Genomic DNA, 27,527 nt, shown 5'->3' on the forward strand with positions numbered 1-27,527 from the left:
AGAGCAGGAGTCGATTGTGGAGCTCACTGGAAAATGACGGAGAGAGAGAACATCAAGGGAAGAGCCAAGCTGTTGAAAGAAGTTTTTGGCGAGAGTGGAAGTGAGCTAGAGATGGAGGTTGGCGGGAAAGAGGAATGGAATGGAAAGAGGAAGAAAAGAAAGCAGAGGTATGGGATATCAAACTCTGAGGAGTCAGTGGATGATCAAAACAGGACAGCAAAGCAATGGAAAGAAGGTGAGATTAAAGCAATTATAAAACTAAGTGAAGACGGGGCATCTTTTGGTGATTGGAACTCGATTCGTTTGACGAAGATGCTCAGCAAAATTATAGGTGATATTGAAAGAGCAAAGATTTTGCGAAATGGATCGCAATTAGTGATGTGTCGGGATAGTGCTCAGCAAGGCAAAGTGATAAGATTAAGTAAAATAGACAGCAAAGAAGTATAATGCTCAATACCCAACAATAGAAAGTGGACTAGAGGAGTTATTTCAGGGATACCAACAAAAGTTACTATGGATGAGATTAAACAGAACATAAAAGCAGCAAAAATTGAGGCCAAACGTTTGAAAGTTACAAGAAACGGGAAAAAGTGTGATAGTTTATCAGTAATGATTAACTTTGATGAAGACAGATTGCCGACTAATGCTTACTTAGGGTATATGTGTTATGTGGTTAGGATATATATACCACTGCCTTTAAGGTGCTATAAATGTCAGAAATTCAGGCACATTGCGGCGGTCTGCAGAGGAAAATAAAGATGTGGGAGATGCGCTGGAGAACATGAATATGGGAAATGTGAAGCGAGAGCTAGGCTGGAATGCTGCAATTGCGGTGAGGAACACAGCACAGCTTATCGAGGGTGCATTTATAGCATGAAGGTGGCTGAGATACAATATGTAAAAGTAACTCAAGGAATCAGTTATGCAGAGGCAGTGAAAGAATTTGCTGAAAAAAAGGCTGTCAAGCAAACAAATACAGGGAATAATAAACTGGTGAATTGTGAGGGCCGTAATATGAAAAATAAGGATACACTATTAATGAGAAGAAAGGATTTTGTACTTTTTATGGTGGATGAAATTAATTGTTCAGCGCAAACAAGCAAAAGAACTGAAAAAAATTAAAATTATGGTCAAGTCTGCAGAAAAGTATCTTGGAATTAAAGGGATTAGGTGGGAAGAAGTCAAGGAAACGCTGAATGGAGGATCCAACAGTTCACAGGCAGGGGAGATGGAATCTTAATGGCACTATATTTATCGCAAAAGGTCTAGAATTTAAGAAATATGTTTCAGAACTTAAGGAAAATCCTCAGATTTTATGGTTGAAGCCCAGGGTAAATGTGCGGAACTCCAACAACAAATAGAAGTACCCAACAAGAACAACTGTGAGTTGGAAAACAGATTGGAAAATGGTGGAAACTATTACAAGGATACAAAAAGAAAAGGAATTTGTTGCAAAGTGAATTATCTACATTCAGATTATAAAATGAAAACATGGAAGCAAATGAAGAAGAACTCCGAGGTCTCAGTAAACAACTGCAGGCTACGATCCAAAAGGAAAACCTGAAAAAGCAGATAGATTTGGAAAAACAGCAATTTTAAAAGTATAACGTGCAATAATTACTATTCTTTAACAAGACAATTTTAGTCTTACAAGTGATGTAGATGAAATCAATGTAATTGAGGTAATGCAACTACATTGAAAACATGTCACAAAATTAGGGAAGAATAGCAGTTTGCAGCATTATCTAATGAACGCATTAAGTATTCACAAGGAATTGCAACTACAGAGTGATGCTAATATAGAACTGCAGGCTGAACTAGATTGTCTAAAGTAGAGAACTCCAGGATATATTTGGTTGGAACATCATAAGACTAGCAGGTGGCGGTAATACACTGAAAAACTGGTTGCCAACCGCCGAAGAAGAACAAGAAGAAGCAGCAGCTTCAGTTGCTGGATTGTTCCTGTCCTAACCCCCTGTCTGAATCCCTTCTCTGCTCCTTCCTCCAGAAATCTTGCCCTGCAACCACTGTCTGAAGCCTCGCCTCGCCTGTAACCCTTGCCTGCATCACTGTCAAGTTCAACTGCTGGAGCAAGATAAGGAACTGTCTATTGTTGTTTTGAACTGTCTCTGTGTCCATGCCTTCACTAGGTAGGTCTGGCTGTTTGCTGCTACCTACTGTTGGGATCCGTCTCTGTGTCCATGCCTTCGCTAGGTAGCTCTGGCTGTTTGCCACTACCTTGTGTTGGGAAGCGTCTGTGTCCATGCCTTTGCGAGGTCGGTCTGGCTGTTTGCTGCTACCTAGTGTTGGGAACTGTCTCTGTGTCCACGCCTTCACTAGGTAGGTTTGGCCATTTGCCACTACCCTGTGTTGGGAACTGTATCTGGGTCCACGCCTTCGCTAGGTAGGTCCGGCTGTTTGCTGATACCTTGTGTTGGGAACTATCTCTGTGTTCTGTGTATGAGTCCTGACCCTATGTCCTGCTCCCTAGGAGAGGTCTTGACTCTGTGTAGAGCCCTGGCCCCAAGTCCTGTTCCCAAGGAGGGGTCCTGGCTCGGTGTTCCATGTCTCTGCATTCCTGTCCTCCCTCGAACAAGGCTCTACGTTCCTGTCCTCCCTCGAGCAAGGCTCTGCATTCCTGTCCTCATCCTGTCCACGTGCCTCATCCTGCGCTGGAGTTCTTCGTCTTGCCCAGGAGTCTCTCGTTCTGTCCTATAGCTTCGCCTACTCCTGTCTCCCAAGACCACGTTATGTCTTCGCCTAGTTCTGGAATCTGAGCCCAAGTCAAGACCCAAGTTCTGGGACCTTGTCTAGTCTCTGGCTCAGAGTCCGAACCCAAGCTTCGTCATGTCCTCGGCTTGAGGAACCCAAGCCTCGTCATGTCCTCACCTCGAGGAACCCAAGCCTCGTCATGTCCTCGCCTTGAGGAACCCAAGCCTCGTCATGTCCTCACCTAGTTCCGGGGATGGAGCCCGAGTCAAGACCCAGGTTCTGGGTCCTTGTCCAGTCTCCGGCTCGGAGTTCAAGCCCAGGCTCCTATTTCCCAGTTCCTTGTCCTGGTCCCACTTGCCTAGCCAATGTCCTAGCCCAAGTCTGTGTTCCTGTCCCAGCTCCCAGTCTGCATCCAGTCACGTCCCTAACTCTAGTCTCCAGTCCTGTCCTGTTCCTTGTACTTCAGTGTCTGTGTCTTTCATTTGGGTCTGCCACCAGCGCACCCCCTTATGACATTAGTAGGCTTAAATTAAGCAAGTCACCAGGATCAGATGGATACATGGCAGTGTGGTATAAAGAGTTTAGAAGTGAGTTAATTCCTGTTTTGCTTCCCACACTGAACTGGGCCCTAAGAAAACACAAATACCACCCAGCTGGAAGGAGATGATAATCTCAGCTATAGCGAAAGAAAGCAAGAATAAAATGGAATGTGGGTCATCTAGACCAATATTTGTTTTTAATGTGGATCATAGAATATTTACCTCCATCACAGCCAAACGATTAGAAGAGTTTCTACCCACACTGATACTTAATGATCAGACAGGTCTTATACAACGACGCCAAACACAAGACAAGATACGAAGGACACTTCACATTATGGATCATATATATTAAAAAAATGAAATTGAAGTAATAGTGCTAAGTGTGGACGCTGAAAAGGCATTTGATTCGGTTAATTGGAGCTTTCTTTACAGAATTTTATATAAATTTGGTCTACATGACACAATTATTAAAACTATACAGGCACTATACGACAATACTACTGCCAGGATTAAAATCAATGGATATTTATCTAATAGTTTTACCCTAGAAAGGGGCATGAGACAGGGTTGTGCATGGTCACCACTACTCTTCGCATTATATCTGGAACCATTAGCTCAATACATCAGACAAAATGAAGATATCAGGGGAATTACTATTAAAGAGACAGAGCATAAATTGGCCTGTTATGCAGATGACATTTTGATCTATCTAGGGCAACCAACATACTCTTCACCTAAATTGATGCAATCCTTTGAACAATATGGCCAGTTATCAGGATACAACATCAACATAGATAAAACCCAACTACTTTCATATAACTATAGCCCACCAAGAGAAATTGAAAGTAAATATCCTTGGGCATGGCAAACAGAGTCTATCAAATATTTGGGCATCATTATGCCAAAAGATCTGGCAAAATTATCAGAATGCAATTATCAGACTATATATAAAAAATTAAGGAAGATATAACAAGATGGAACCTAATTCCTTTTCTTGGTCTCAGTTCAAGCATTGAACCTATTAAAATGAATACCCTGCCCAGACTACTATATCTCTTTCAGATCCTACCAATAGAGATTAACCAAAATCAATTCAATGAATGGAACAAGATATCAAGATATACATGGCAAGGTAAAAGGCCTAGGGTTCATCTCAAAACTTTGCAATTAGCCAAGGAAAAGGGGGGTGGGATGGGGCCTACCTTCTCTTAGAGATTATTATTTTGCAGCACAGTTGAGAGCCATGATATGCTGGTGCAACCCATCATGTGCCGCTCAATGGAAAAACATTGAGGAGAGGATACTTCCCATCCCCATACAGGCAATTTTGGCTGATAACAACCTACAAAGTTAAATAAATAATATTGACAACCCGTGGGTGAAATGGAGTCTTAAAATATGGAAAACTATTATAAAAGAATATAAACTAGAGAGAGACAATGCAATTCTTAAATGGTGTGCATATGACTCGGATTTTACGCCGAATAAACTGGATGCTAGATTTAAGGACTGAACAGCTGAAGGAATAACATCTATTTGCAATATAGTGTAAGAAGGAACACTGTTTAGTTTTGAAATTCTCAAAGAGAAACATTCATTAGAAAAACAAGACTTTTACCGGTATTTACAGATGCGACAGTATGTTAATAGGATGGTTAAAAATGTAACCAAGGCAAGTACATGTCTGAAAGAGCTATTTAGAAAAGCATAGAATTCAGACAACGGTAGTAGAATAATTTCAAGCATGTATAAGGGTTTGTCAAATCTTAAAACACATTCGACTTCATACATTAAAACAAAATGGGAGAAGGAAGGAGAGATAATAGTATCTGAGGAAGACTGGACAATAATATGGAGGTACCAATGGAAGTGTACCAGTTCACAGAAATAGAGGGAGTTCGGGTGGAAAAACTTGATAAGATATTTTATTACACACTCTCAGAAATCCCATTATGATAGTAATCCCCCTGTTTGCTGGAGAAATTGTGGAAATCAAAATGCAAACCATTATCAAATTTTCTGGGAATGCTCCATTATCGAAGACTATTGGAGTGGAATACATAATGCCCTACAAGACATCTTTAAATGTGAAATACCCTTAGAGAGTAAGACCATATACTTTGGGTATATACCTCAAGAATGGTTGAAAAGAGATAAATATTTAATGAATATACTGCTGGTGGCTGGTAAAAAGACCCTTACCAGGAAATGGTTATCACAAGAGAGCCCAACTTTAAATGTATGGATGGAAATTACAATGGACATTTACAAAATGGAGAAGATAACAGCATCTGTTAATCATAAGTTGGAACAATACTGGAAAAATGGTTTAACTACATAAAACCTCATAGGCCTGATTTTATTCTCACAAGTCAATGAATATGTTGTAAAAAAAAAGATCACTCCCTACTCTGTACATAGTTTTCTTCTTTTGATTGTTCTTTCTTTCTTTCTTCTCCTTTCTATAAGTGTATACCTCAGATAAATATTATGTGGAGATTTGTGACAAACATGATTATATGATATATATGTACAGTATCTGAAATACATCTTATGGAAATGTTTGTTTGATGATGAAATTCAATAAAAAATAAATTACAAAACAAAAATGCTGAAATCACCAGAGAAGAAAATGAAAAACAAATGCTGGAACTGTAAGACACAGGGCTAGAATGGCAGACCCTCTTAAATTATCAGTCATAACCATAAAAGCACCTCTGAAGTCGGATGTAAAGTATCAGTTATTTATATTGTGTCATGTTAAAAACTGTGTTAACAGTGCATTTTATACTGCTATCCAAGCATTTTGCTCATGAAATATGCCTTCTAAAATATGAACAAATTACTACTAAATGATATTTGTTCATATAAGAGAATCTGTTAATCAGTGATGTGATTGGTTACCTCAGGAGAAAGAAAACCCTAGATTAGGCCAAACACAGAAGGATTGGATTTTTTGAATGTGCAGGTATTTATTATTGCTGTTGCTGTTATCTATTTGACTATTATCAAAGTCTAATATTGCTTAAAGAATATTATTAATAATCAAAAAAACTCTGAAAATTCAAGGCTTTTACATTTGCTGTTCTGGTCCCTTGTATTTCCCTTTACTTTTGAAGGATCTGAGGATAATGGCTCAATTTCTGTCCCTCATTGGTTTCATTAATGTAGCAACCAAAAATCATCAGGAGTGTTCAGTGTTCATTTATCAGTGATATATGGCCAATAACATATTTATCATTTATAATTTCTTCTCAGTGGTTAAATATCAAGTGATGTAGGACATTGTCAAGACCTAAATCAGAGGATCTGTCCTGGGACCACCACATAAGTGTCATTACAAAGAAGGTGTTGCTATGCCTCAACTATCTTAGAAGTTTGTACAGATTTGGCTAAAACTTTGAGAAACTTCTATAGATGCACAGTGTAGAGTGTCCTGACTGTTTGAATCATGGCCTGGTATGGAAACATCAATACACAAGAAAAGAAAAGCCTACAATAAGTAGTAGATACAGTCTAGTCCATCACAGGAAAAGCCCTCCCTACCACTGAGCACATCTACAAGAAGTGCTATCGCACGAAAGTAGTATATATCATCAAAGACTACTACCATCCAGGCCATGCTGCCTTCCCCTTGATGCCATCAGAAAGAAGGTACAGAAGCCTTAGGCCCCACACCACCAGGTTCAGTATCAGTTATTATCCTTCAACCATCAGGCTCCTGAACCAGTGTGGCTAAATTCACTCAGCTCCATAATGAACAGGTTCTACAACCTATGTACTCACTTTCAATTGACTACAACTCATGTTCTCAGTATTATTTATTTACAACTTACTTATTACTATTACAGTGGATTCCAGTTAATTGGGCACATCAGGACCAGTAAATTTTGGCCCAATTAAGCAACTTCCCCAATTAGCTGAAGTTTCATGGAAATAGTTAAAAGGTATAAAGTAAGGCAAGAAACTGAGTTACAATTTTTGCACTTAAATGAAATGAAAAAAGAACAAATTACAACACTACCAATACCTCTACAGTACTATATAACTATGTTTTTGTTCCTAATAGTTATCGATGGAAGAATTCATCTGTCATGTTCTTATGATTATAAATTAACAAAATCAGTGCAGCACCTAGTCTAGATAATGTACTGCCTTCATACAATGCTTTAAGACAATTGCATCCTCCAAATCATGGGTTTCATTGTAATATTCAGGGTGATTTGTCAATACCTTCGAAATTTTCATAATTCCTAACTTGCTGAAGTAGTGAAATCATTTCATTTTCATTCCAGGTGTTTCTGGCAACTCCATGCCTGAATGTTTGAAACCGTAGTGAGCAAACCAGATCTGAACTGTCTTACCGCTTATTTCTCACCAACTATCAGTGATAAAAATCACTGCTTACTGAATGCAACACATACAACGGATGCTATTTAAAGACTGATTGCTCTAAGCATGGTGTCAGGTCCAATGGCCACCCATGTGCACTTGACTGACACTAGTTAGAAACTGTTCGGCAATAGACTCCTGCCACAATTAGATGGCATAGTGTCCCAAATAAATGAAGGGAATCTTGGCCATTGTCCCAATTTAGTTTTTGTTCTTTAAGAGTTGTCCCAAATAAATGGCTGTCCCAATTAACCAAAATCTACTGTTATTGTATTTTTATTATTTCCTCAGCTCAGTCTGGTAAAACCTACTGGTACAGGCATAGCCAAAGCACATTCATTGCTCAATTGCTAAGAACTTTTGGACTATTTTAGTAGTGTCTAGTATTGTAACTTCCAGGAGATTTACAAGAATATTGCTGTGTAATTGTTTAATGCTATTGTGTAGTGACTTTGGGATGATACCAGTTGTAGATATCACCATTGGGACAATGTATACTCCATTCATGTTCCATAGTCTTTCAATTTCCTCTTTTAATTCAGCATATTTCTGGTGTTTTTCACTTATCAATTTGTGTATGTTATGTATGTTTGAATTGGCTATATCTATTAAAAAAGTTGTTGATTGTTTATCCTGTAATATTATATCCAGACAGTTACTATGGATTGTCCTATCTGTAATAATGGATTGGTCATAATATAATTTGTGTGGCTCTTACTCTAAAACTAGATCAGAGTTGCAGTTATAGTAAGGGAAGATGTCTTTCATGAGCTTGTATTTTATAGCAAGATTTTGGTGAATGATCGTTGCCAGTTGATTGTGCCTGTGTAAATAATCAGATTGAGTTAAGCTGCTACAACATCCTGTAATGTGTTGTATTGTTTCTGATTTCTCTTGGCATTTTCTGCATTTATGGTCTTGAATTTGTTAGTCTTTTATTATGCACTTTTAATATTTTTAGTGTCACCCACCTGGACCTGTATTGCCACAGGTGCCTCCTTTGCTTCTGGGAAAAGGTCTCCAACTCTGAGCTATGCGTTCGACACTTCATCGTTGACTTCTACTCTGTTCATTGATGAAAATATATCCTTAAGTTTTATCTGACTGTTGTGTAAATTTTTTATGTTCTGCTCATCCTCCTCATTCGTCTTCCTCATTCTGTCCCAGGTAGTGTTGATCTGTCTAATTTGTCATTTCAGTTTTTCTTTTTATTTGTAAATTTTCCAGATCAGTTTCAGACCAAGATATTATGCCAAAAGAATACATTAATAGGAGTATAGTAAAAGTGTTAATTGCCTTTGTTATATTTTTACTATTGAGCTCTGTTTGGCAGATTTTCTCATGCCTTGAAGTAAATTCTGTCGGAAGTTTTCTCTTTATTGCACTATGATCTATTTTCTCGGCTTGTTGATATCCCAGATACTTCTATGTTTCTTTCGGTTGTATTGTATCCTGCTGCTTTGTTTTATATTCTGGTAGCTCTATTACACTTTATTATTATTGTTATATTTTAATTTTTTCTCAGCTCAAGCTGGGTAAAGCTGGAGGTACAGATATAGACAAACATACTCATTTCTCAATTACAACTTTCAGACTATTCTAACTGTATTTAGTATTATGGCTTTCTAGAAATTTACAGGAACATTGCCGTGTAGGCTTAGTTGTTTAATTCTATTGTGTAGTGACTTTGGGATAATACCAGCTGTAGATATTGCTATTGAGGCAATATGTATACCCTGTTCATGTCCCAGTTTTTTAAATTTCCTCTTTTAATTCAGCATATTTCTGGTGTTTTTCACTTATTGATTTCTGTATGTCATGTATGTTTGAAAATGTTTTATTAAGTAAATTGTTCTTGCTTGTTTATCCTGTATTACTATATCTGGATGGTTACTGTGGATTGCCCTATTTGTAATAATAGATCGGTCATAATTTAATTTGAGAGACTCTGACTCTAAAACTGGTTCAGGCTTGTATTTATAGTAAGGTATGGTTTCTTTTATGAGGTTGTATTTTAAATCAAGATTTTGATGAAAAATGATTGTGCCTGAGTAAGCAATCAGATTGAGTTAAATTGCTGCTGGATCCTGTAATGTGTTGGATTATTTCTGGTTTCTCTTGGCATTTTCTGCATTTATCATCTTGAATTTGTGGTTTTTTATTATGTATTTTGATCATTTTTGTGTTAACCACATGATTCTATATTGCCACAAGTAACTCTTCTGCTCTTGAAAGAGGCCTCCAACTCTGCGCCAGGTGCTGTACTCTTCTTTGTTGACATCTAGTCTGCTCAGATCTTGGGGATATCTTACATGGAAGGTTATGCTCTTCCATTGGTTAACTTTTTCTTCTTCAGTGATAATTTCATATTATTACTATTTGGTTTTGAAATTACATAGTTTGTCTTCTTTGCACATGGTTGTTTGCCCATCTTTGTGTGTAGTTTTTCATTGATTCCATTGCATTTCTTTGTTCTACTGTGAATGCTCACAAGAAAATGAAACTCAGGGTAGTATATTGTGGTATATATGTATTTTGGTAATAAATTTACTTTGAACTTTATTAAGTGAATTTTTGTGGGTGTAAATTTGTTGTGTTTTCCCATTCAGTTACACTGGCAATTTTGTCTGCATCAGGCATCTGATATTCTGCTTTCTACCTGTTAAAATTGGAAGGATAAGGGGACGTTAATTCAAGTTGTGTCTCCATTAGAGGCAATGTAATTGCCACTTTAAGGCCCACGTATTTTTTTCCCAAAACTCATCTTTCCTTTGGGTCTCCAGGCCACTTTCTCCACTGGGTCCTATCTCTATGCAAGTGAAGCCTACCTGCCCACCTGGAGATTGGCAAAACAAATGTCATATATAATCCTACTTTCCATTCAAAGATCAACTCACAATTTTTACGGGAACTAAGGGCCTAAAGTACTCAAAATACCCACAACCGGGATACCTATTATATCAATAAGTCAAGAAAGGAGTCTGTGAGAGTTCTACTATTTAAAAGACTAACAAAAATCCTGAAATTGGCACCAAGCAAAATCATTATTCAGTGGGTTCACCCAGTGAAAACAGCCATTAAATTAAAACAAATCCCTTCCAGGCCAAAGTAAACAACTAGTCTCCAAAACAAATTTTCAAAACAAGACAATGTGGTACCACAATGATGTATGGTAAATTTCCTTGTCCTTTCTGAAATATGTGGTTCTGCCAGTCACTGCCACTACAAGCTGAATTGACCGGTGTTTTGTAGATCAGATGATCCTAAACTTTCAAGGACCAATAAAAGGATCACTTCATGATGTAACAAATGTGCCACTAGTTCTGAATTTATGCTGTTCAGTTGCTGTATTAACATACATTGTCAATGTAACTTCAAAACATTAAACTAATTCAAAGGAAGGCATGGGAGTCTGGGAAAGCAAGTCTAACTTCGTGTTTACTTCAAATGAGACACGTGTGTCACGTGGTAGTGTGATGACTTATTCATTTATTTATACATATAACCCTCAATGAATTATTAAAACAAACAGATGCTTAATCTATATATATACACACACAAGATTACTCAAATAGTACTGAAATATTAAATACACAATACTCCTCCCTGCTTAGCTATAAACTCCAACTGAATTTGAGAATGCATCTCAACTATATACACAGTATATTGTATAATACAACTATTACTATATATATATACAGACATCCACAGCATAATAAATTTTAAATTGTTCCATTCAGGCATAAATATTTAACCGCGGTGGAGGCTTTCTTCCTCTTGAGTGATAACGTCTTTCCTGACAAGACAGGTGAGCAGGTGAGACTTATGGCTGTGAAAACAATCTCAGATTCTGGGCCTCCACTGTGGTGAATCGTAAACACAAAATAATCTGCAGATGCTGGGGTCAAAGCAACACTCACAACACACTGGAGGAACTCAGCAGGTCGGGCAGCATCTGTGGAAAAGATTGGTCGACTTTTCGGGCTGGAACCCTTCGTCAGGACTGTAGAGGGAAGGGGCAGAGGCCCTATAAAGAAGGTGGGGGGAGGGTGGGAAGGAGAAGGTTGGTAGGTTCCAGGTGCAAAACCAGTAAGGGGAAAGATAAAGAAGTGGGGGAGGGCAGGCAGGGAGGTGATAGGCAGGAAAGGTGAAGAAAGAATAGGGGAAAACACAATGGGTAGTAAAAGGAGGCGGAACCATGAGGAAGGTGATAAGCAGCTGGTGGAGGGGGCACAGTGACATAGGGATAGGGGAAGGGAGGAGGAGGGAATTACTTCCTCTACATCGGTGAAACCCGACGCAGATTGGTGGACCGCTTCGTCGAGCACCTCCGCTCCATCCGCCAAAACAGACAGGATCTCCCAGTAGCCACCCACTTCAACTCTGCTTCCCACTCCCATTCAGATATGTCCATACATGGCCTCCTCTACTGCCATGATGAGGCTAAACTCAGGATGGTGGAGCAACACCTCATATACCGTCTAGGTAGTCTCCAGCCCCTTGATATGACATAGAATTCTCCAACTTCCAGTAATTCCCTCCCCCTCCCTTCCCCTATCCCTATGTCACTCTGCCCCCTCCCCAGCTGCCTATCAACTCCCTCATGGTTCCGCCTCCTTCTACTACCCATTGTGTTTTCCCCTATTCTTTCTTCAGCTTTCCTGCCTATCACCTCCCTGCCTCCCCTCCTCCACCCCTTTATCTTTCTCCTTACTGGTTTTTCACCTGGGACCTACCAGCCTTCTCCTCCTCACCCTCCCCCCACCTTCTTTACAGGGCCTTTGCCCCTTCCCTCTACAGTCCTGACGAAGGGTTCTGGCCCGAAACGTCGACCGATCTTTTCCACGGATGCTGCCCGACCTGCTGAGTTCCTCCAGCGTGTCGTGAGTGTTCCTCTGTGGTGGTTGTAGGGGTTAACTCTGAGACTGCAGGAGTGGTTCTGACAGTGGTAGCCATCTTTCTTCTTCTTCTTCCTTTTTCTTCTTCTAGTTTGTGCATCTTGATCTTGGGAAGGTGCATTTAGTTCACTGGAGTATTCTTTTATTAATCCCTTTACAATCTGAACTCTCCTCTTGGTTTCGTCATCCACAACATCATCTGATGAATCTTTGTTTTTGTATCACCATTGACTCCTTTCTTTTTGGCCTTTCATTCATCTAGCTAGACTTCGGTTTTTGCATCTACATTTACAAGCAGCTTCCCCCCCCACCCCCGACTTGAAGTTCACACAATAACCTTAATGCATGCAGAGTAGATTCTGATTCTTTATACTCACAAAAGCCAAAAGATTTCAACTTTCCTGAAGCTCCTTGATCTCTCTTCCAGATTAAAACCAAGCCACATTTCACAATTAACAGCTTGGGTAACATATCAGAAACTTTCTTAGTTATGTTGCCAACAAACACTGCTATAGTCGGACCACTACTTTCTTCACTTTCATAATTCCCCTGAGTCGCATAGTCCAACCACAGGCACGAACACCTGTTAGCTCTCTGTTGGGCAATGGTTCATGATGTACAGTATAGAGACTATTCTGGCATCATCCAGTACATTTCTTAATTCACTTTCGGTTGGCTCTATTGCAAGAGAAGTAGCGGGTGTGCAAATAGTTGTAGTTGTCTCAGCCATTCACGCCCTCACAATGCCAGTCCTCCTGTTTTTACCACATACAAGCCTAATGTGGCTTGTTGGTTGTTGTATTTTACTGTTACGTTTTCTCCAGTATATTCTAGTTGGATAGCTGTAAGCTTCATTTCAATATCTTTAAAATGCTGTTCAAACTAATTTTGTGGAATGACTGCAACAGCCAAAGCAGTATCCAATTCCATTTCTAATTAATTTGCCATTCACTTCTGGTGCAAGCCATATTGCTTGTCTAAGCTTTAAGTTCCTCGGGGTCAATTTCACAAATGACCTGACTTGGTCCAACCAAGCAGAGTTCACTGCCAAGAAGGCCCACCAGCGCCTTTATTTCCTGAGAAAACTAAAGAAATTTGGCCTGTCCCCTAAAACCCTCACTAATTTTTATAGATGCACTGTAGAAAGCATTTTTCTAGGGTGCATCACAACCTGATATGGAAGTTGTCCTGTTCAAGACCGAAAGAAGCTGCAGAAGATCGTGAACACGGCGCAGCACATCACACAAACCAATCTTCCGTCCTTGGACTCACTTTACACCGCACGCTGTCAGAGCAGTGCTGCCAGGATAATCAGGGACACAACCCACCCAGCCAACACACTTTTCATCCCTCTTCACTCCAGGAGAAGGCTCAGGAGCTTGAAGACTCGTACGGCCAGATTTGGGAACAGCTTCTTTCCAACTGTAATAAGACTGCTGAACGGATCCTGACCCAGATCTGGGCCATACCCTCCAAATATCCGGACCTGCCTCTCGGTTTCTTGCACTACCTTACTTTCCATTTTTCTATTTTCTATTTATGATTTATAACTTAAATTTTTAATATTAACTAATTTTTACTATTTTTAATATTTAATATTTGTAATCCAGGGAGTGAAAAGCTTTCAATTTCAAAATTGAAAAGGGTGATGAATTCAGAACTGAAGGTGGTACATTTGAATGCACACAGTATAGGAAACATGGTATAAGAAATAAGGAATATTTGTAGCACAGTTACAGACTGGGATGCATGACATTGTGGGCATCATTGAATCATGGCTGAAAGCTTAATGTCCAAGGATACACATTGTATCTAAAGGACTGGTAGGTAGGCAGAGGGGTAGGGGGTCACCCTATTGGTAAAAGATGAAATCAAATCATTAGAAAGAGGTGATATAGCATTGAAAGGTGTAGAATCATTGTGGGTAGAGCTAAGAAAATGCAAGGGTAAAAGACTAATGGGCCATTCATTCAGCATTTTCACTTGATGTAATTTGATCATTTCCAAACTTGTTTTATCTCTCTGTACTGTTGTTGGAGCGGAATGGAGTCGTCGACACTGAGGTTTTCTTCTTTTCCATTTTTAAGTTGTTAGTTTTGCCCAAGTCTTTTAGTTTAGTTGATTAATCTGTTTTTTTTTGGGGATGGGGTTTGTTTTTTTTTTGGTTTTGTTTTTTTTTCTTTTTCATGATTTTTTTTCAGTTTTTTTTTGATTTGTATTATCCGTCGTCAGTTCTACATGATTGGGAGCTTTGTTAACTTACACTATTTGATTTTACAATTACTTTTCCTAAGTGTAACAATATTTCTCCTACTATTTGTATTATTGCTATGTTTTGTTTCTATACTTCGAAATTAATAAAAAGATTGAAAAAGAAAGAAAAAGACTAATGGGAGTTACATACAGACCTCCAAACAACAGCAAAGATGTGGTCTACAAATTACAATGGGAGGTCGAAAATGCATGTCAAAAGGGTAATGTTACGATAGTCATGGGGGATTTCAATATGCAGGTAGATTGGGAAAATCAGTTGCTGGATCCCAAGAGGGGGAATTTGTAGAATGCCTACAATATGTTTTTTTAGAGCAGCTTGAGGTTGAGCCCACTAGGGTCAGCTATTGTGGACTGGGTGCTGTGAAATGAACTGGAATTGATTTGAGAGTTTAAGATAAAGTAGTGGTCACCAACCTTTTTAAGCCCAAGATCCCCTACCTTGACCTTAGTGAAAGGCAAGATCTACCTACTAAATCGTTTAGAGAAAAAAAAGCTCAGATTGTACTTCCAATTTGAGGCCTTTTACTTGGGCTAATTGTATTCGAATTACACTAAGTAAGTTTGTCAAACTTTCAAATTAATTCAAACAAGAAAATACTGTAACTAGCATATCAACTAGGCCCTAGCTGTCTTTCTTTAAGAATATTACAATACTTCACACCTTAATTCTAAGTTTCATTATTTAATTTTATTTCAACACGAAAAATAAATGAATAAAAATTGACTGTTGCACTCAGTGTGATGAGTGGGGCTGAATACTTCCTGCTAGTTCTCTGAAATTTGGCTCGTAACTACAGACAGCCTGCTAGCCACTGCGCATTGCTGGGGCCCCATCAGTTGTAATTGCCACCAGTTTATGAATGGGGATGTCATTTTCACGGACGTATTTTTTAAACTCATTGTAAATATCCCCATCTCTCATTTTCTCCTTTAATTGCAAAAGAGTGAGGAAGTCCTCCTTTGTTGTAAAATCCTGGAAAGCCATTCTGACAAATACAACAAGCTGAGCTGTTTGCATTACATCCAGGGCTTCATTGAACTGTAGTGAAAAATATTCACAGAGTGACAAGCCAATCCACGAACTCTGACAGTGATTCTACCCTCCTTGTCACTGTTGCAGGGCCAAGCAGTATATTATGTATTGCGGTTGTGATGCTGTTTTTGTTTTCAAAGTCATTAAAAACAGTCTCTGCGGTAATGACCATTGCTTCCTTGAATCAATCGCCATCTGTAAAAGGCTTCTTGTGTTTAGCCAAAAGGTGACTTACACGAAATGATGCTTCAATAGCAGCCTTATTTGGAGCAGCATGTTTTGCGAAAAAAGACTGCTGGGCCTTCAACCCAGATTTCAGCTCCTCAACTTTCCTGGCATGGATTGCGCTCTTTGGGGGGTAGGTGTCTTTAAATTTCTGGTGGTTGGTGTTGCGGTGCCGCTCCAGATTCCCTCTTTTAGTCAGTGCTTGTGTTTGGTGGCACAACATACATACACACTTGTCTTTCACCAAGGTAAACAGAAATTCCTCTTCCCATTCTGGATGGAATTTGTACGTTTCTGCCTTCTTTCGTGGAGCCTCCGCCATGCTATCAGGATATCATGAGCGGAGTGCCACATATTGATGTTTGCGACAGTCTGTACTCTTAGCTAATCTAATTGGTCACTATGATGCAGCACAAGCTATGCTGAAAACACGGTGCATGGCGGGGGAGCTACACACATGCGCACTGGGCAGAAAGAACGGAACTAAAATCCCGCAACCTGGAAACAATCTCTCTTTACAAACAGCTTTCAGTAGCAAAAGTATTGCTGTATTAGTATTATCCTAATTAGTATCACTTATTTGCAATGTGGCCTCCCTGATGGCCACATCTGCGCCAGGTGCACCAAGATGCTGCTCCTCAGAGACCATGTTAGGGATCTGGAGCTGCAGCTTGATGACCTACTGCTTATTAGGGAAAGTGAAGAGGTGATAGACAGGAGCTACAGGGAGGTAGTCATCCCGAGGCTACAGGGGTCAGGAAACTGGGAGACTGTCAGGAGAGGGAAGGAAAATGCCTGGATTGTGGAGAGCATCCCTGTGGCTGCCCCTCCCAGCAACAAGTATCTCATTTTGGATGCTGTTGAGGAGGATGACATGACAGAGGGTGGCCACGGTGACCGGATCTCTGGCACTGAGCCTGGCGCTGTTGTGCAGGAGGGAAGGAAGGAGAAGAGGAATGCAGTAGTCATAGGGGATTCCATAGTCAGGGGAACAGACAGGAGATTCTGTGAGCCTGATAGAAATACCCGCATGGTGTGTTGCCTCCCAGGGTACGGGATGTCTCGGAGCAGGTCCAGAATATTCTGAAGGGAGATTTCCGGGAGTTAGGAAGGAAGCTGAGAAGCAGGACCTCCAGGGTAGTTATCTCGGGATTGCTACCTGTGCCACGTGCTAGCGAGGACAATAACAGTAGGATCAGGCAGATGAATGCGTGGCTGAGAGACTGGTGCAGGGGGCAGGGCTTCAGATTCTTGGATCATTGGGATCTCTTCTGGAGGAAGTATGACCTGTTCAAAAAGGACGGTTTACACCTGAACCCGAAGGGGACCAATATCCTGGCGGGAAGGTTTTATAGAACTGTTAGGGAGGGTTTAAACTAATTTGGCAGGGGGATGGGAACCGGAATGATAAGAGCGGAGGAGGGGGAAAACAGAAATAAATTTAAGATAGTGAGCAGTAAAGATATCAGGAAGGACAGGCAGGGGATGAGGCAAATTTGCAGCCACTGGGCTGAGTTGCAGTACAAAAAGTTGCAGTGCAATCAAAGCAAAAAGTACCAAATACCGGACTTAAGATGTTATACTTTAATGCACGCAGTAGAAGGAATAAGGTGGATGATCTTGTCATACAGCTACAGATTGGCAGTTATGACATTGTGGCCATCACTGAGACGTGGCTAAAGGATGCATGTCTCTGGGAGCTGAACGTCCAAGGATATATGGTGTATCAGAAGGATAGGCAGGTAGGCAGAGGGGGTGGCATGTCTTTATTGGTGAGAAATGATATTAAGTCATTAGAAAGAGGTGACATACGATCGGAAGGTGCAGAATCCTTATGGGTTGAGCTAAGAAATCGCAGGGGTAAAAGGACCCTGATGGCAGTTATATACAGGCCTCCTAACAGCTGCTGTGATGTGGACTACAAATTACAACAGGAAATAGAAAAGGCTTGTCAGAAGGGCAGTGTTATGATAATTGTGGAGGATTTTAACATGCCAGTGGATTGGGAAAATCAGGTCGGCACTGGACCTCAAGATAGAGAATTTGTAGAATGTCTAGGAGATGGCTTTTTAGAACAGCTGTTGTTGAGCCCATTAGGGGATCGGCTGTACTAGATTGGGTATTGTGTAATGAACCAGAGATGATTAGAGAGATTGAGGTGAAGGAACCCTTAGGAGACAGTGATCATAACATAATTGAGTTCACTGTGAAAACTGAGAATGAGAAGCCGAAATCTGATGTGTTGGTATTTCAGTGGAGTAAAGGAAATTACAGTGGCATGACAGAGGAACTGGCCAAAGTTGACTGGAAAGGGACACTTGCGGGAAGGACGGCAGAGCAGCAGTAGCTGGAGCTTATGCGAGAAGTGAGGAAGGTGCAAGACAGATATATTCCAAAAAAGAAGAAATTTTCTAATGGAAAAAGGACGCAACCATGGCTGACAAGAGAAGTCAAAGCCCAAGTTAAAGCAAAGGAGAGGGCATACAAGGAAGCAAAAATTAGTGGGAAGACAGAGGATTGGGAAATTTTTAAAAGCTTGCAAAAGGAAACTAAGAAGGTCATTAAGAGGGAAAAGATGAACTATGAAAGGAAGTTAGCAAATAATATCAAAGAGGATTCTAAAAGCTTTTTCAAGTATATAAAGAGTAAAAGACAGGTGAGAGTAGGTATAGGACCGATAGAAAATGATGCTGGAGAAATTGTAATGGGAGATAAGGAGATGGTGGAGGAACTGAATGAGTATTTTCCTTCAGTCTTCACTGAGGAAGATATCAGCAGTATACTGGACACTCAAGGGTGTCAGGGAAGAGAAGTGTGCACAGTCACAATTACGACAGAGAAAGTACTCAGGAAGCTGGATAGGCTAAGGGTAGGTAAATCTCCCGGACCAGATGGAATGCACCTTCACGTTCTGAAGGAAGTAGCTGTGGAGATTGCGGAAGCATTAGCAATGATCTTTCAAAAGTCAATAGATTCTGGCATGGTTCCGGAGGACTGGAAGATTGCAAATGTCACTACGCTATTTAAGAAAGGGGCAAGGAAGCAAAAAGGGAATTATAGACCTGTTAGCTTGACATCGATGGTTGGGAACTTGTTGGAGTTGATTGTCAAGGATGAGATTACGGAGAACCTGGAGGCATATGACAAGGTAGGCAGAACTCAGCATGGTTTCCTTAAAGGAAAATCCTGCCTGACAAACCTATCGCAATTTTTTGAGGAAATTACTAGTAGGCTAGACAAGGGAGATGCAGTGGATGTTGTGTATTTGGATTTTCAGAAGGTCTTTGACAAGGTGCCGCACATGAGGCTGCTAAACAAGATAAGAGCCCATGGAATTACGGGAAAGTTACATACGTGGATAGAGCGTTGGCTGATTGGCAGGAAACAGAGAGTGGGAATAAAGGGATCCTATTCTGGTTGGCTGCTGGTTACCAGTGGTTTTCCACAGGGATCAGTGTTGGGGCCACTTCTTTTTACTTTGTACATCAACAATTTGGATTATGGAATAGATGGCTTTGTGGCTAAGTTTGCTGATGATACAAAGATAGGTGGAGGGGCCGGTAGTGCTGAGGAAACAGAGAGTCTGCAGAGAGACTTGGATAGATTGAGAAAATGGGCACAGAAGTGGCAAATGAAATACAATGTTGGAAAGTGAATGGTTATGCACTTCGGTAGAAGAAATAAATGGGCAGACTATTATTTAAATGGAAAAAGAATTCAAAGTCCTGAGATGCAACGGGACTTGGGAGTCCTCGTGCAGGATACCCTTAAGGTTAACCTTGAGGTTGAGTTGGTGGTGAAGAAGGCAAATGCAATGTTGGCATTCATTTCTAGAGGAATAGAGTATAGCAGCAGGGATGTGATGCTGAGGCTCTATAAGGCACTGGTAAGACCTCAGAGTACTGTGGGCAGTTTTGGGCTCCTTATTTAAGAAAGGATGTGCTGACGTTGGAGAGGGTTCAGAGAAGATTCACTAGAATGATTTTGGGAATGAGAGGGTTAACATATGAGGAACGTTTGACCGCTCTTGGTCTGTACTCCTTGGAGGTTAGAAGAATGAGGGGGGACCTCATAGAAACATTTCGAATGTAGAAAGGCATGGACAGAGTGGATGTGGCAAAGTTGTTTCCCATGGTGGGGGAGTCTAGTACGAGAGGGCATGACTTAAGGATTGAAGGACGCCCATTCAGAACAGAGATGTGAAGAAATTTTTTCAGCCAGAGGGTGGTGAATCTGTGGAATTTGTTGTCATGGCCGGCAGTGGAGGTCAAGTCATTGGGTGTATTTAAGGCAGAGATTGATCTGAGTAGCCAGGGCATCAAAGGTTATGGTGAGAAGGCGGGGGAGTGGGACTAAACGGGAGATTGGATAGAATGGCGGAGCAGACTCGATGGGCCAAATGGCCGACTTCTGCTCCTTTGTCTTATGGTCTTATTTTTATAATGCTCACATTACAACAGTATTTGTGCATTTATTTTTAATTTTTTTTCGTGATCTACTGGGAAAGTCTCAAAGATCGACCAGTTGGCGACCACTAAGATAAAGGAACCTTTCAGGCTGAGTGATCATAATATGATAGAATTAACCTACAATTTGAGGAGAAGCTAAAGTCAGATGTATCAGTATTAGAGTGGAGTAAAGGGAAATACAGAGGCAAGAGAGAGGAGCTGTACAAAATTGATTGTCTAGCTAGCAGGGATAACGACAGAGTAGCAATGGCACGAGTTTCTGGGAGTAATTTGGAAGGCACAGCATGGATATATCCCAAAGAAAAAGAAGTATTCTAAACACATGATGTCGCAACTGTGGCTAACAAGAGAAATCAAACCCAACATAAAAGCTAAAGAGAGGGCATATAATAGAGCAAAAAATAGTGGGAAGTTTGAGGATTGGCAAGCTTTGAAAAACAGGAGGCAACTAAAAAAGTCATAAAGGAGGAAAAGATGGAATATGAAGGTAAGCTGGCCAATAATATTTAAGAGAATACCAAAAGTTTCTTCAGATAGATAAAGTGTAACAAAGAGGCGAAAATAGATATCAGACCGCGGGAAGATGATGAAATGATGCGGACAAACTGATCAAGTAATTTGTATCAGTCATCACTGTGGAAAATACTAGCAGTATGCCAGAAGTTCAAGAGTATCTGAGGCAGAAGTAGATGAAATTGCCTTTACTAGGGAGAAGGTGTTTGGGAAACTGAAAGATCTGAAGCTAGGTAAGTCACCAGGACCAGATGGTCTAAACCCCAGGTTTCTGAAAGAGGTGGCTGAAGAGAAGTGGAGGCATTAGTAATGATACTTCAAGAATTTGGGCATGCTTCCAGAGGACTGGAAATGTCACTCCACTCTTCAAGAATGGAGAGAGACAGAAGAAATAGAATGGTAGTCTGACCTCAGTTGTTGGGAAGATTGTTAAGGATGTAGTTTCAGGGTACTTGGAGGCACATGAAAAAATAAGCTGAAGTCAGCATATATAGATCCCCTGTAATTTTTGTTAACATTCTTCATTGTCAATTATGTCACCTATTTTAGTGCGTAAATTTACTAACCGTGCTTTTCACATTCTCATCCAAATTATTGATAAAATTGACAGTCATCCATCATCACCCTCTATTTCCTTCTAACAAGCCAAATGTGTATCAATTTGGCGGCTCTCTCTGAATTCTAGATTCTTTCCAGAATAGCCTACCATGTGGAATTTGAGCAAAGGCAGTGAAGTCTATCTAGATCATTCCAACTATTTTGCCCTTATCAACCTTCATCATTATATTATCACAAAATTCAATCAAATCTGTAAGTCACGATCTCACATGCACAAAGCCTTGCTGACTACCTCTAATCAACCTGGCTTTCCAATAAATGTATACCTTTTCCCTCAGAAATCTCTATAGTAATTTACCTGCCACAGATGTTAGGCTAGCTAGTCAATAGAGCTCTGAGGAAACTCAGACATAGCAAAGCACTGGGATTGGATGGTGTGAACTACAAGGTCCTGAAGGACTGTGCTGAACAGCTATGTGGAGTTTTTCAGCACATTTTCAATCTGAGTCTCAGCCTGGAAAGGGTCCCGACTGTGTGGAGAACATCTTGTGTGGTCCTAGTACCTAAGAAGGGCCAACCAAAAGGCTTGAATGACTACTGTCCAGTGGCCCTGACCTCACACATCATGAAGACCCTAGAGAGGCAGGTCCTGGCTTGCTTCCAACCCCTGGTCAGATCAGCCTCCATTCTCTACAATTTGCCTACCAGGAGCACATTAGAGTCAATGATGCTGTCATCTACCTGCTGAACAGAGCCTACTCCTATTTGGATAAAGCAAGACAGATTTGATTTCTCAAGGGCCTTCAGTACCATACAGCCCTCAGTGCTGGGAGAAAAGCTCCGTTCAATACAGGTTAGCACTTCGACTGTATCCTGGGATAGTGGACTACCTGAATGGTAGACCAGTTTGTGTGCCTTCAGAGCTATGTGTCGCACATGGCTATAAGCGGCACTGGGATTCCACAGGGACCGTACTGACTCCCTTCCTGATTACTCTGTATACCTCAAACTTTAGATACAACTCTTGAGTCACATCATCTGCAGAAATTCTCTGATGACTCAGCAATAATTGGGTGTACAAAGGGAGGACAGGAGGATGAATTCAGGGCTCTGGTGGAGGACTTTGTCAAATGGTGCAAGCTGAATCATTGGCAGCTCAACATCAGTAAGACAAAGGAGATGGTGATGGACTTTAGGGCGACTAACCCTGCAGTGCTTCCTATTATTATTGATGGTGAAGATGTGGATGTGGTGAGAACCTATAAGTACCTGGGGGCGCACCTGGATGACAGATTTGAATGGAGCACCAACACAGATGCTGTGTACGAGAAGGGTCAGAGTTGCCTCTACTTCCTGAAGAGACTGAGGTTCTTTGGAGTACGCAGGCCTCTCCTTCACATGTTCTACCAGTCTGTTGTCACCAGTACAATCTTCCATGCGGTGGTGAGCTGGGGCAATGGCATCAACACCGGTGATACCAACAGGCTCAGCCGAAACGTCAAGTGTACTTTTTTCCATGTTGTCTGGCCTGCTAAGTTCCTCCAGCGTTTTGTGTGTGTGGTTCAGATTTCCAGCATCTGCAGATTTCCTTGTTTGATGACAAGCCATGATCTTATCGAATAGCAGAGCAGTCTTGCTGGGCCACATGGCCTAGTCCTGCATGAGTACCATAAGGAACCGTTTCTACTGATAAGGAGAAGGGGCAAAGGCGGGTTACTAGTGCTTTAAAACCAGTTGTTTCGAACAGATGGAGTTCGTTAGCAGTGGTTGGCAGCTCATCTAGGGGAAGGAAAATCTGATCTCAAACCTCTGTTGCCTTGCAACTATACGCACTCATGGGGAAAGCTTTGGGAGTAAACTTCGAGGAAAAATCCAGAGCTGGAGTCCCAAAGGCAGTCATACATTGAGTTTATTTATTGAGTGATACAGCATGGAGTAAGCCCTTCTGGTCTTCTGAGCCACAATGCCCCAGCAATGCCCAACAACTCTGATTTTACCCTAATCTAATCACAGGACAATTTACAATGACAAATTAACCTACCCCATATGTCTTTGGACTGTGGAGGTAACCAGAGCATCCCGGGGAAACCACACATTCCATGGAGAGGATGTACACAGACTCCTTACAGAGGATTCTGGAATTGAACTCTGAACTCTGATGCCCCAAGGTGCAATAGTATTGCACTAAACTCTATGCTACAGTGCCGCCCGAGTTCAACACTGCTGGCAACTCCTGCGACGCCGCTCGTGCTAAACTGTATTGGTCTCTGCCGTTCCTTTGGATTCATCAGCTGTGTGGAGAGGGAGTGCCTGTTGCACAGGTAATAGCTTGATCTCCATATCATGCTGCCTTGGCCTGTGTATTGACAGCTGGGACTTAACATCCATGGTCGATGCCAACTAACAGAGTGCCCCTCTTACATCAAATGCTTTTATTTTAAATATTATGTAAATTTACCACTTAAAGCTTATTTCATGTGATCACGATCTTGCAAGATTAGTTCATTACAAAATTATTTTCTTCCATCAGAAAAAAAATCCTTTGCACTGCTAATGAATAAGCTGCAAAATGATTAGGAATTGGCAAATTCCAGCTCATTAAATGTTGGCCACACTCTGGCATCCAAGAAACACAGTTACTGTCTCTTCACCTAAAGCAAATACTTTTTAAATTTAGTGAACCATGCTATAAGGAACATCCTGTCATCTCTCTCCCACAGATTCTTCTGGAAACTCAAATGGGAAAAAAAAGTTTAATTTCATTAAAGTTAGTGCCTGTTAAACTTCAACAGCTCTGCATGTGAAAAATGCGCCTCTTACCTTGACAAGCTCCAGTGCGGATATTAGGAATAAAGCCACGACGACATGGCTGTGGCTGGGCAGGGCACATTTCACAGGGATGTCCCCAGGCTCGTCCAACTGTTGCACAGCAAAGGGTTTTTGTGCATATAATACCACTGAGTTGCCCCTGGCACATTTGGTTGTTTACTGATGTGAAGCATGGTCCAGTCCTGTAATCTAAAACAAATATTTGCTATTAGAAAACACCACAATTAATAATCTACTTTAAAAAAGTATTAAAAGTTCTCTTTATCTAAAGTATTTATCTGAAAGTTTAATTATAGGAAATCATTCTTTACTTAGTATGCAATTATTAAGTTTAGCAAAGGCACCAATAGTAGTTAACAATAATTTGTTAACAATATGCATTTGTTAACATCCATCCGTTTAATATTTATGTTAGTATCAGCGCACCAACATATATTGTTAAAGGCTTTCTGACTTTTGATCTAGGCAAAAAATGGCAGACGAAATATTTCATAGTTCTACATATTGCCAGGTTTTATGTTAATATCAATATCATTTGAATAGACTATGAATTAATAGAGAAGAGAGCAGAGGAAGTATTTCAGAGGCAGCCATTCCTATAAAGAAAATAGTGGCAAAGATGGTGTTTGTAGTGTAAAGAATATAGGATCTGCTGCTCAGATCAGGGGCTACAGACAGACTACTCAACTTGAGTCAGTGAATAATCTGGGAAATGCAGTTGAGGGAGAAGTAATGGAGTCTGCTCAATATGATGGTGTCATTTCAACAGTACTTAGTTATATTGAACTTGAATTCTCTCCAGGACAATCACATCCTTCCTACAGTATGATGACCAGAAATGCACAAAATACTCAAAGTGTGACCTAACCAGTGGTTTGAAAAGTTGCACTATAATATCCCAGCTGTTCTATTTTATGCTTTGACTTGTGAAGGGGAACAAACTGGATGCCTTCTTTACTATCCTAACAACTTGTGTTGCCATTTTTGGGAAATTGACTTGGACTCCTAGGTCTTTCCATTCATTAACATTCCTAAGTGCCCTACCATTCACTGTATATGTCCTACACATATTTCATCACCTCATATCTATTGGGATTATGACAATAAACTCAAGTAAACTCAACTACAGATCAAATTCCATCTCCCAATCTTCTGCCCAAATTTCCAGGAAATCTATATCCTGCTATAACCTTAGACGACCTTCCTTTTTAACAACACATCGCCAATTACTTCAGAAATTAGCTGGTAGTGAAAAGGCTGCAAAAGAAGAGCAAAGCTGATAGTGATGATACAACAATCAGAATCATAATGTCCATAAGACATAGGAGCAGAATTAGGCCATCTGGCCCATTGAGTCTGCTCCACCATTCGATCAAGGCTGCTCCTTTTTTTCTATCTCCTCCTCAACCCTAGTTCTTGGCCATCTCCCCATAACCTTTGATGCCAGGTCCAACCAAGAACCTATCAATCTCTGCCTTAAATACACTCAACGACCTGGTCTGCACATTTGTGGCAACGAATTCCACAAATTCACCACCCTTTGGCTAAAAAATTTCTCTGCATCTGTTTTGAAAGGGCGCCCCTCTATCCTGAGGCTATACCCTCTTGTCCTAGACTCTCCCATCATGGGAAACACCCTATCCATATCTACTTTGTCGAGGCCTTTCAACATTCGAAGTTTCAATGAGATCCCCCCTCATCCTTCTGAATTCCAGTGAGTACAGACCCAGAGCCATCAAACATTTCTCATACAATAACACTTTCATTCCTGGAATCATCCTTACGAACCTCCTCTGGACCCTCTCCAATGCCAGCACATCCTTTCAAAGATGAGGGGCCCAAAACTGTTCACAATACTCAAGGTGAGGCCTCACCAGTGCCTTATAAAGCTTCGGCAATACATCTTTGCTCTTGTATTCTAGAACTCTTGAAATGAATGCTAACATGGCATTTGACTTCCTCACCACCGACTCAACCTGCAAGTTAACCTTCAGAGTGTTCTGCACAAGGCCTCCCAAGTCCCTCTGCATCTCAGATTCCTGGATTTTCTCTCCATTTAGAAAATAGCCTGCACATTTATTTTTACTACCAAAGTGCATGACCATGCATTTTCCAACATTGTATTTCATTTACCACTTTCTTGCCCATTGTCCTAATCTGTCTAAGTCCTTCTGCATCCTACCTGTTTCCTCAACACTACCTGTCCCTCCACCAATCTTTGTACCATCTGCAAACTTTGCAACAAAGCCATCTATTCCATCATTTATATACAGCATAAAAAGAAATGGTCCCAACAATGACCCCAGCGAAACACCACTAGTCACTGGCAGCCAAACAGAAGAGGATCCTTTTATTCCCACTCACTGCCTCCTACCAATCAGCCAATGCTCTAACCATGTTAGTAACTTTCTTGTAATACCATTGGCTCTTAACTTGGTAAGAAGCCTCATGTGTGGCACCTTGTCAAAGCCTTCTGAAAGTAATATAGGTTTCAATAGGAACATTTAATGTATACAATATACATCCTGAAATAATTTTTCTTAGCAAACATCCACGAAAACAGAGGAATGCCCCAAAGAATAAATGTTAGAACCCCAAAAGCCCTCCCCCAGCTCCCCACTCCCACACACAAGCAGCAAGGCAACGACACCCCCCACCCGCTCACCAGCAAAAAAGTCCTCACCGAGCACTCAAGCGTGCAGCAAGCATTAATAAAGACACTGACTTGCAGTACCCTAAAGACTGCTCATTCACCCAATAATTCGACATACCACAGGCTCTCTCTCTCCCCCTAATAAGGGGAAAAGAGTTGTCCCCATTTCACAGTGAGAAGAGAGACATAACAAATAACTCGCTGATTTACAATGCTAAGTCTGTTGCGTTGCTTTTTCTGAGCTCTGCGCCCAGAGAGTCGGTGCCGATAACAGAACAAATCAACTCTTCTATGAAGAAATTACATCATCCAAATGTTATAGTGATTGTATGCAACCTTCAGATTTGAAAAGGTATCTAAACACATTAATCTCATTGGGAGAAAAACCTTTCCACTCCTTGTAATAATGCACAAAATGAGCAACTTATA

At 40.7% G+C, this 27,527-nt stretch overlaps 1 protein-coding gene across 3 annotated transcripts in view; it reads right to left on the bottom strand.

The window, feature by feature from the left end:
* Nucleotides 1-27,527, bottom strand: part of LOC134358560 (fibrillin-1-like) — a 462,213-nt gene that overhangs the window by 327,428 nt on the left and 107,258 nt on the right. For all 3 annotated transcript variants that reach the window (XM_063070931.1, XM_063070932.1, XM_063070930.1), the window contains exon 6: nt 24,437-24,634. In XM_063070931.1, coding sequence (XP_062927001.1) covers nt 24,437-24,634 — 198 coding nt within the window. The remainder of the gene's footprint in view (nt 1-24,436; nt 24,635-27,527) is intronic.

The sequence above is a fragment of the Mobula hypostoma genome, chromosome 18 (genome assembly GCF_963921235.1).
Source record: "Mobula hypostoma chromosome 18, sMobHyp1.1, whole genome shotgun sequence".
NCBI classification, from domain to species: Eukaryota; Metazoa; Chordata; class Chondrichthyes; order Myliobatiformes; family Myliobatidae; genus Mobula; species Mobula hypostoma.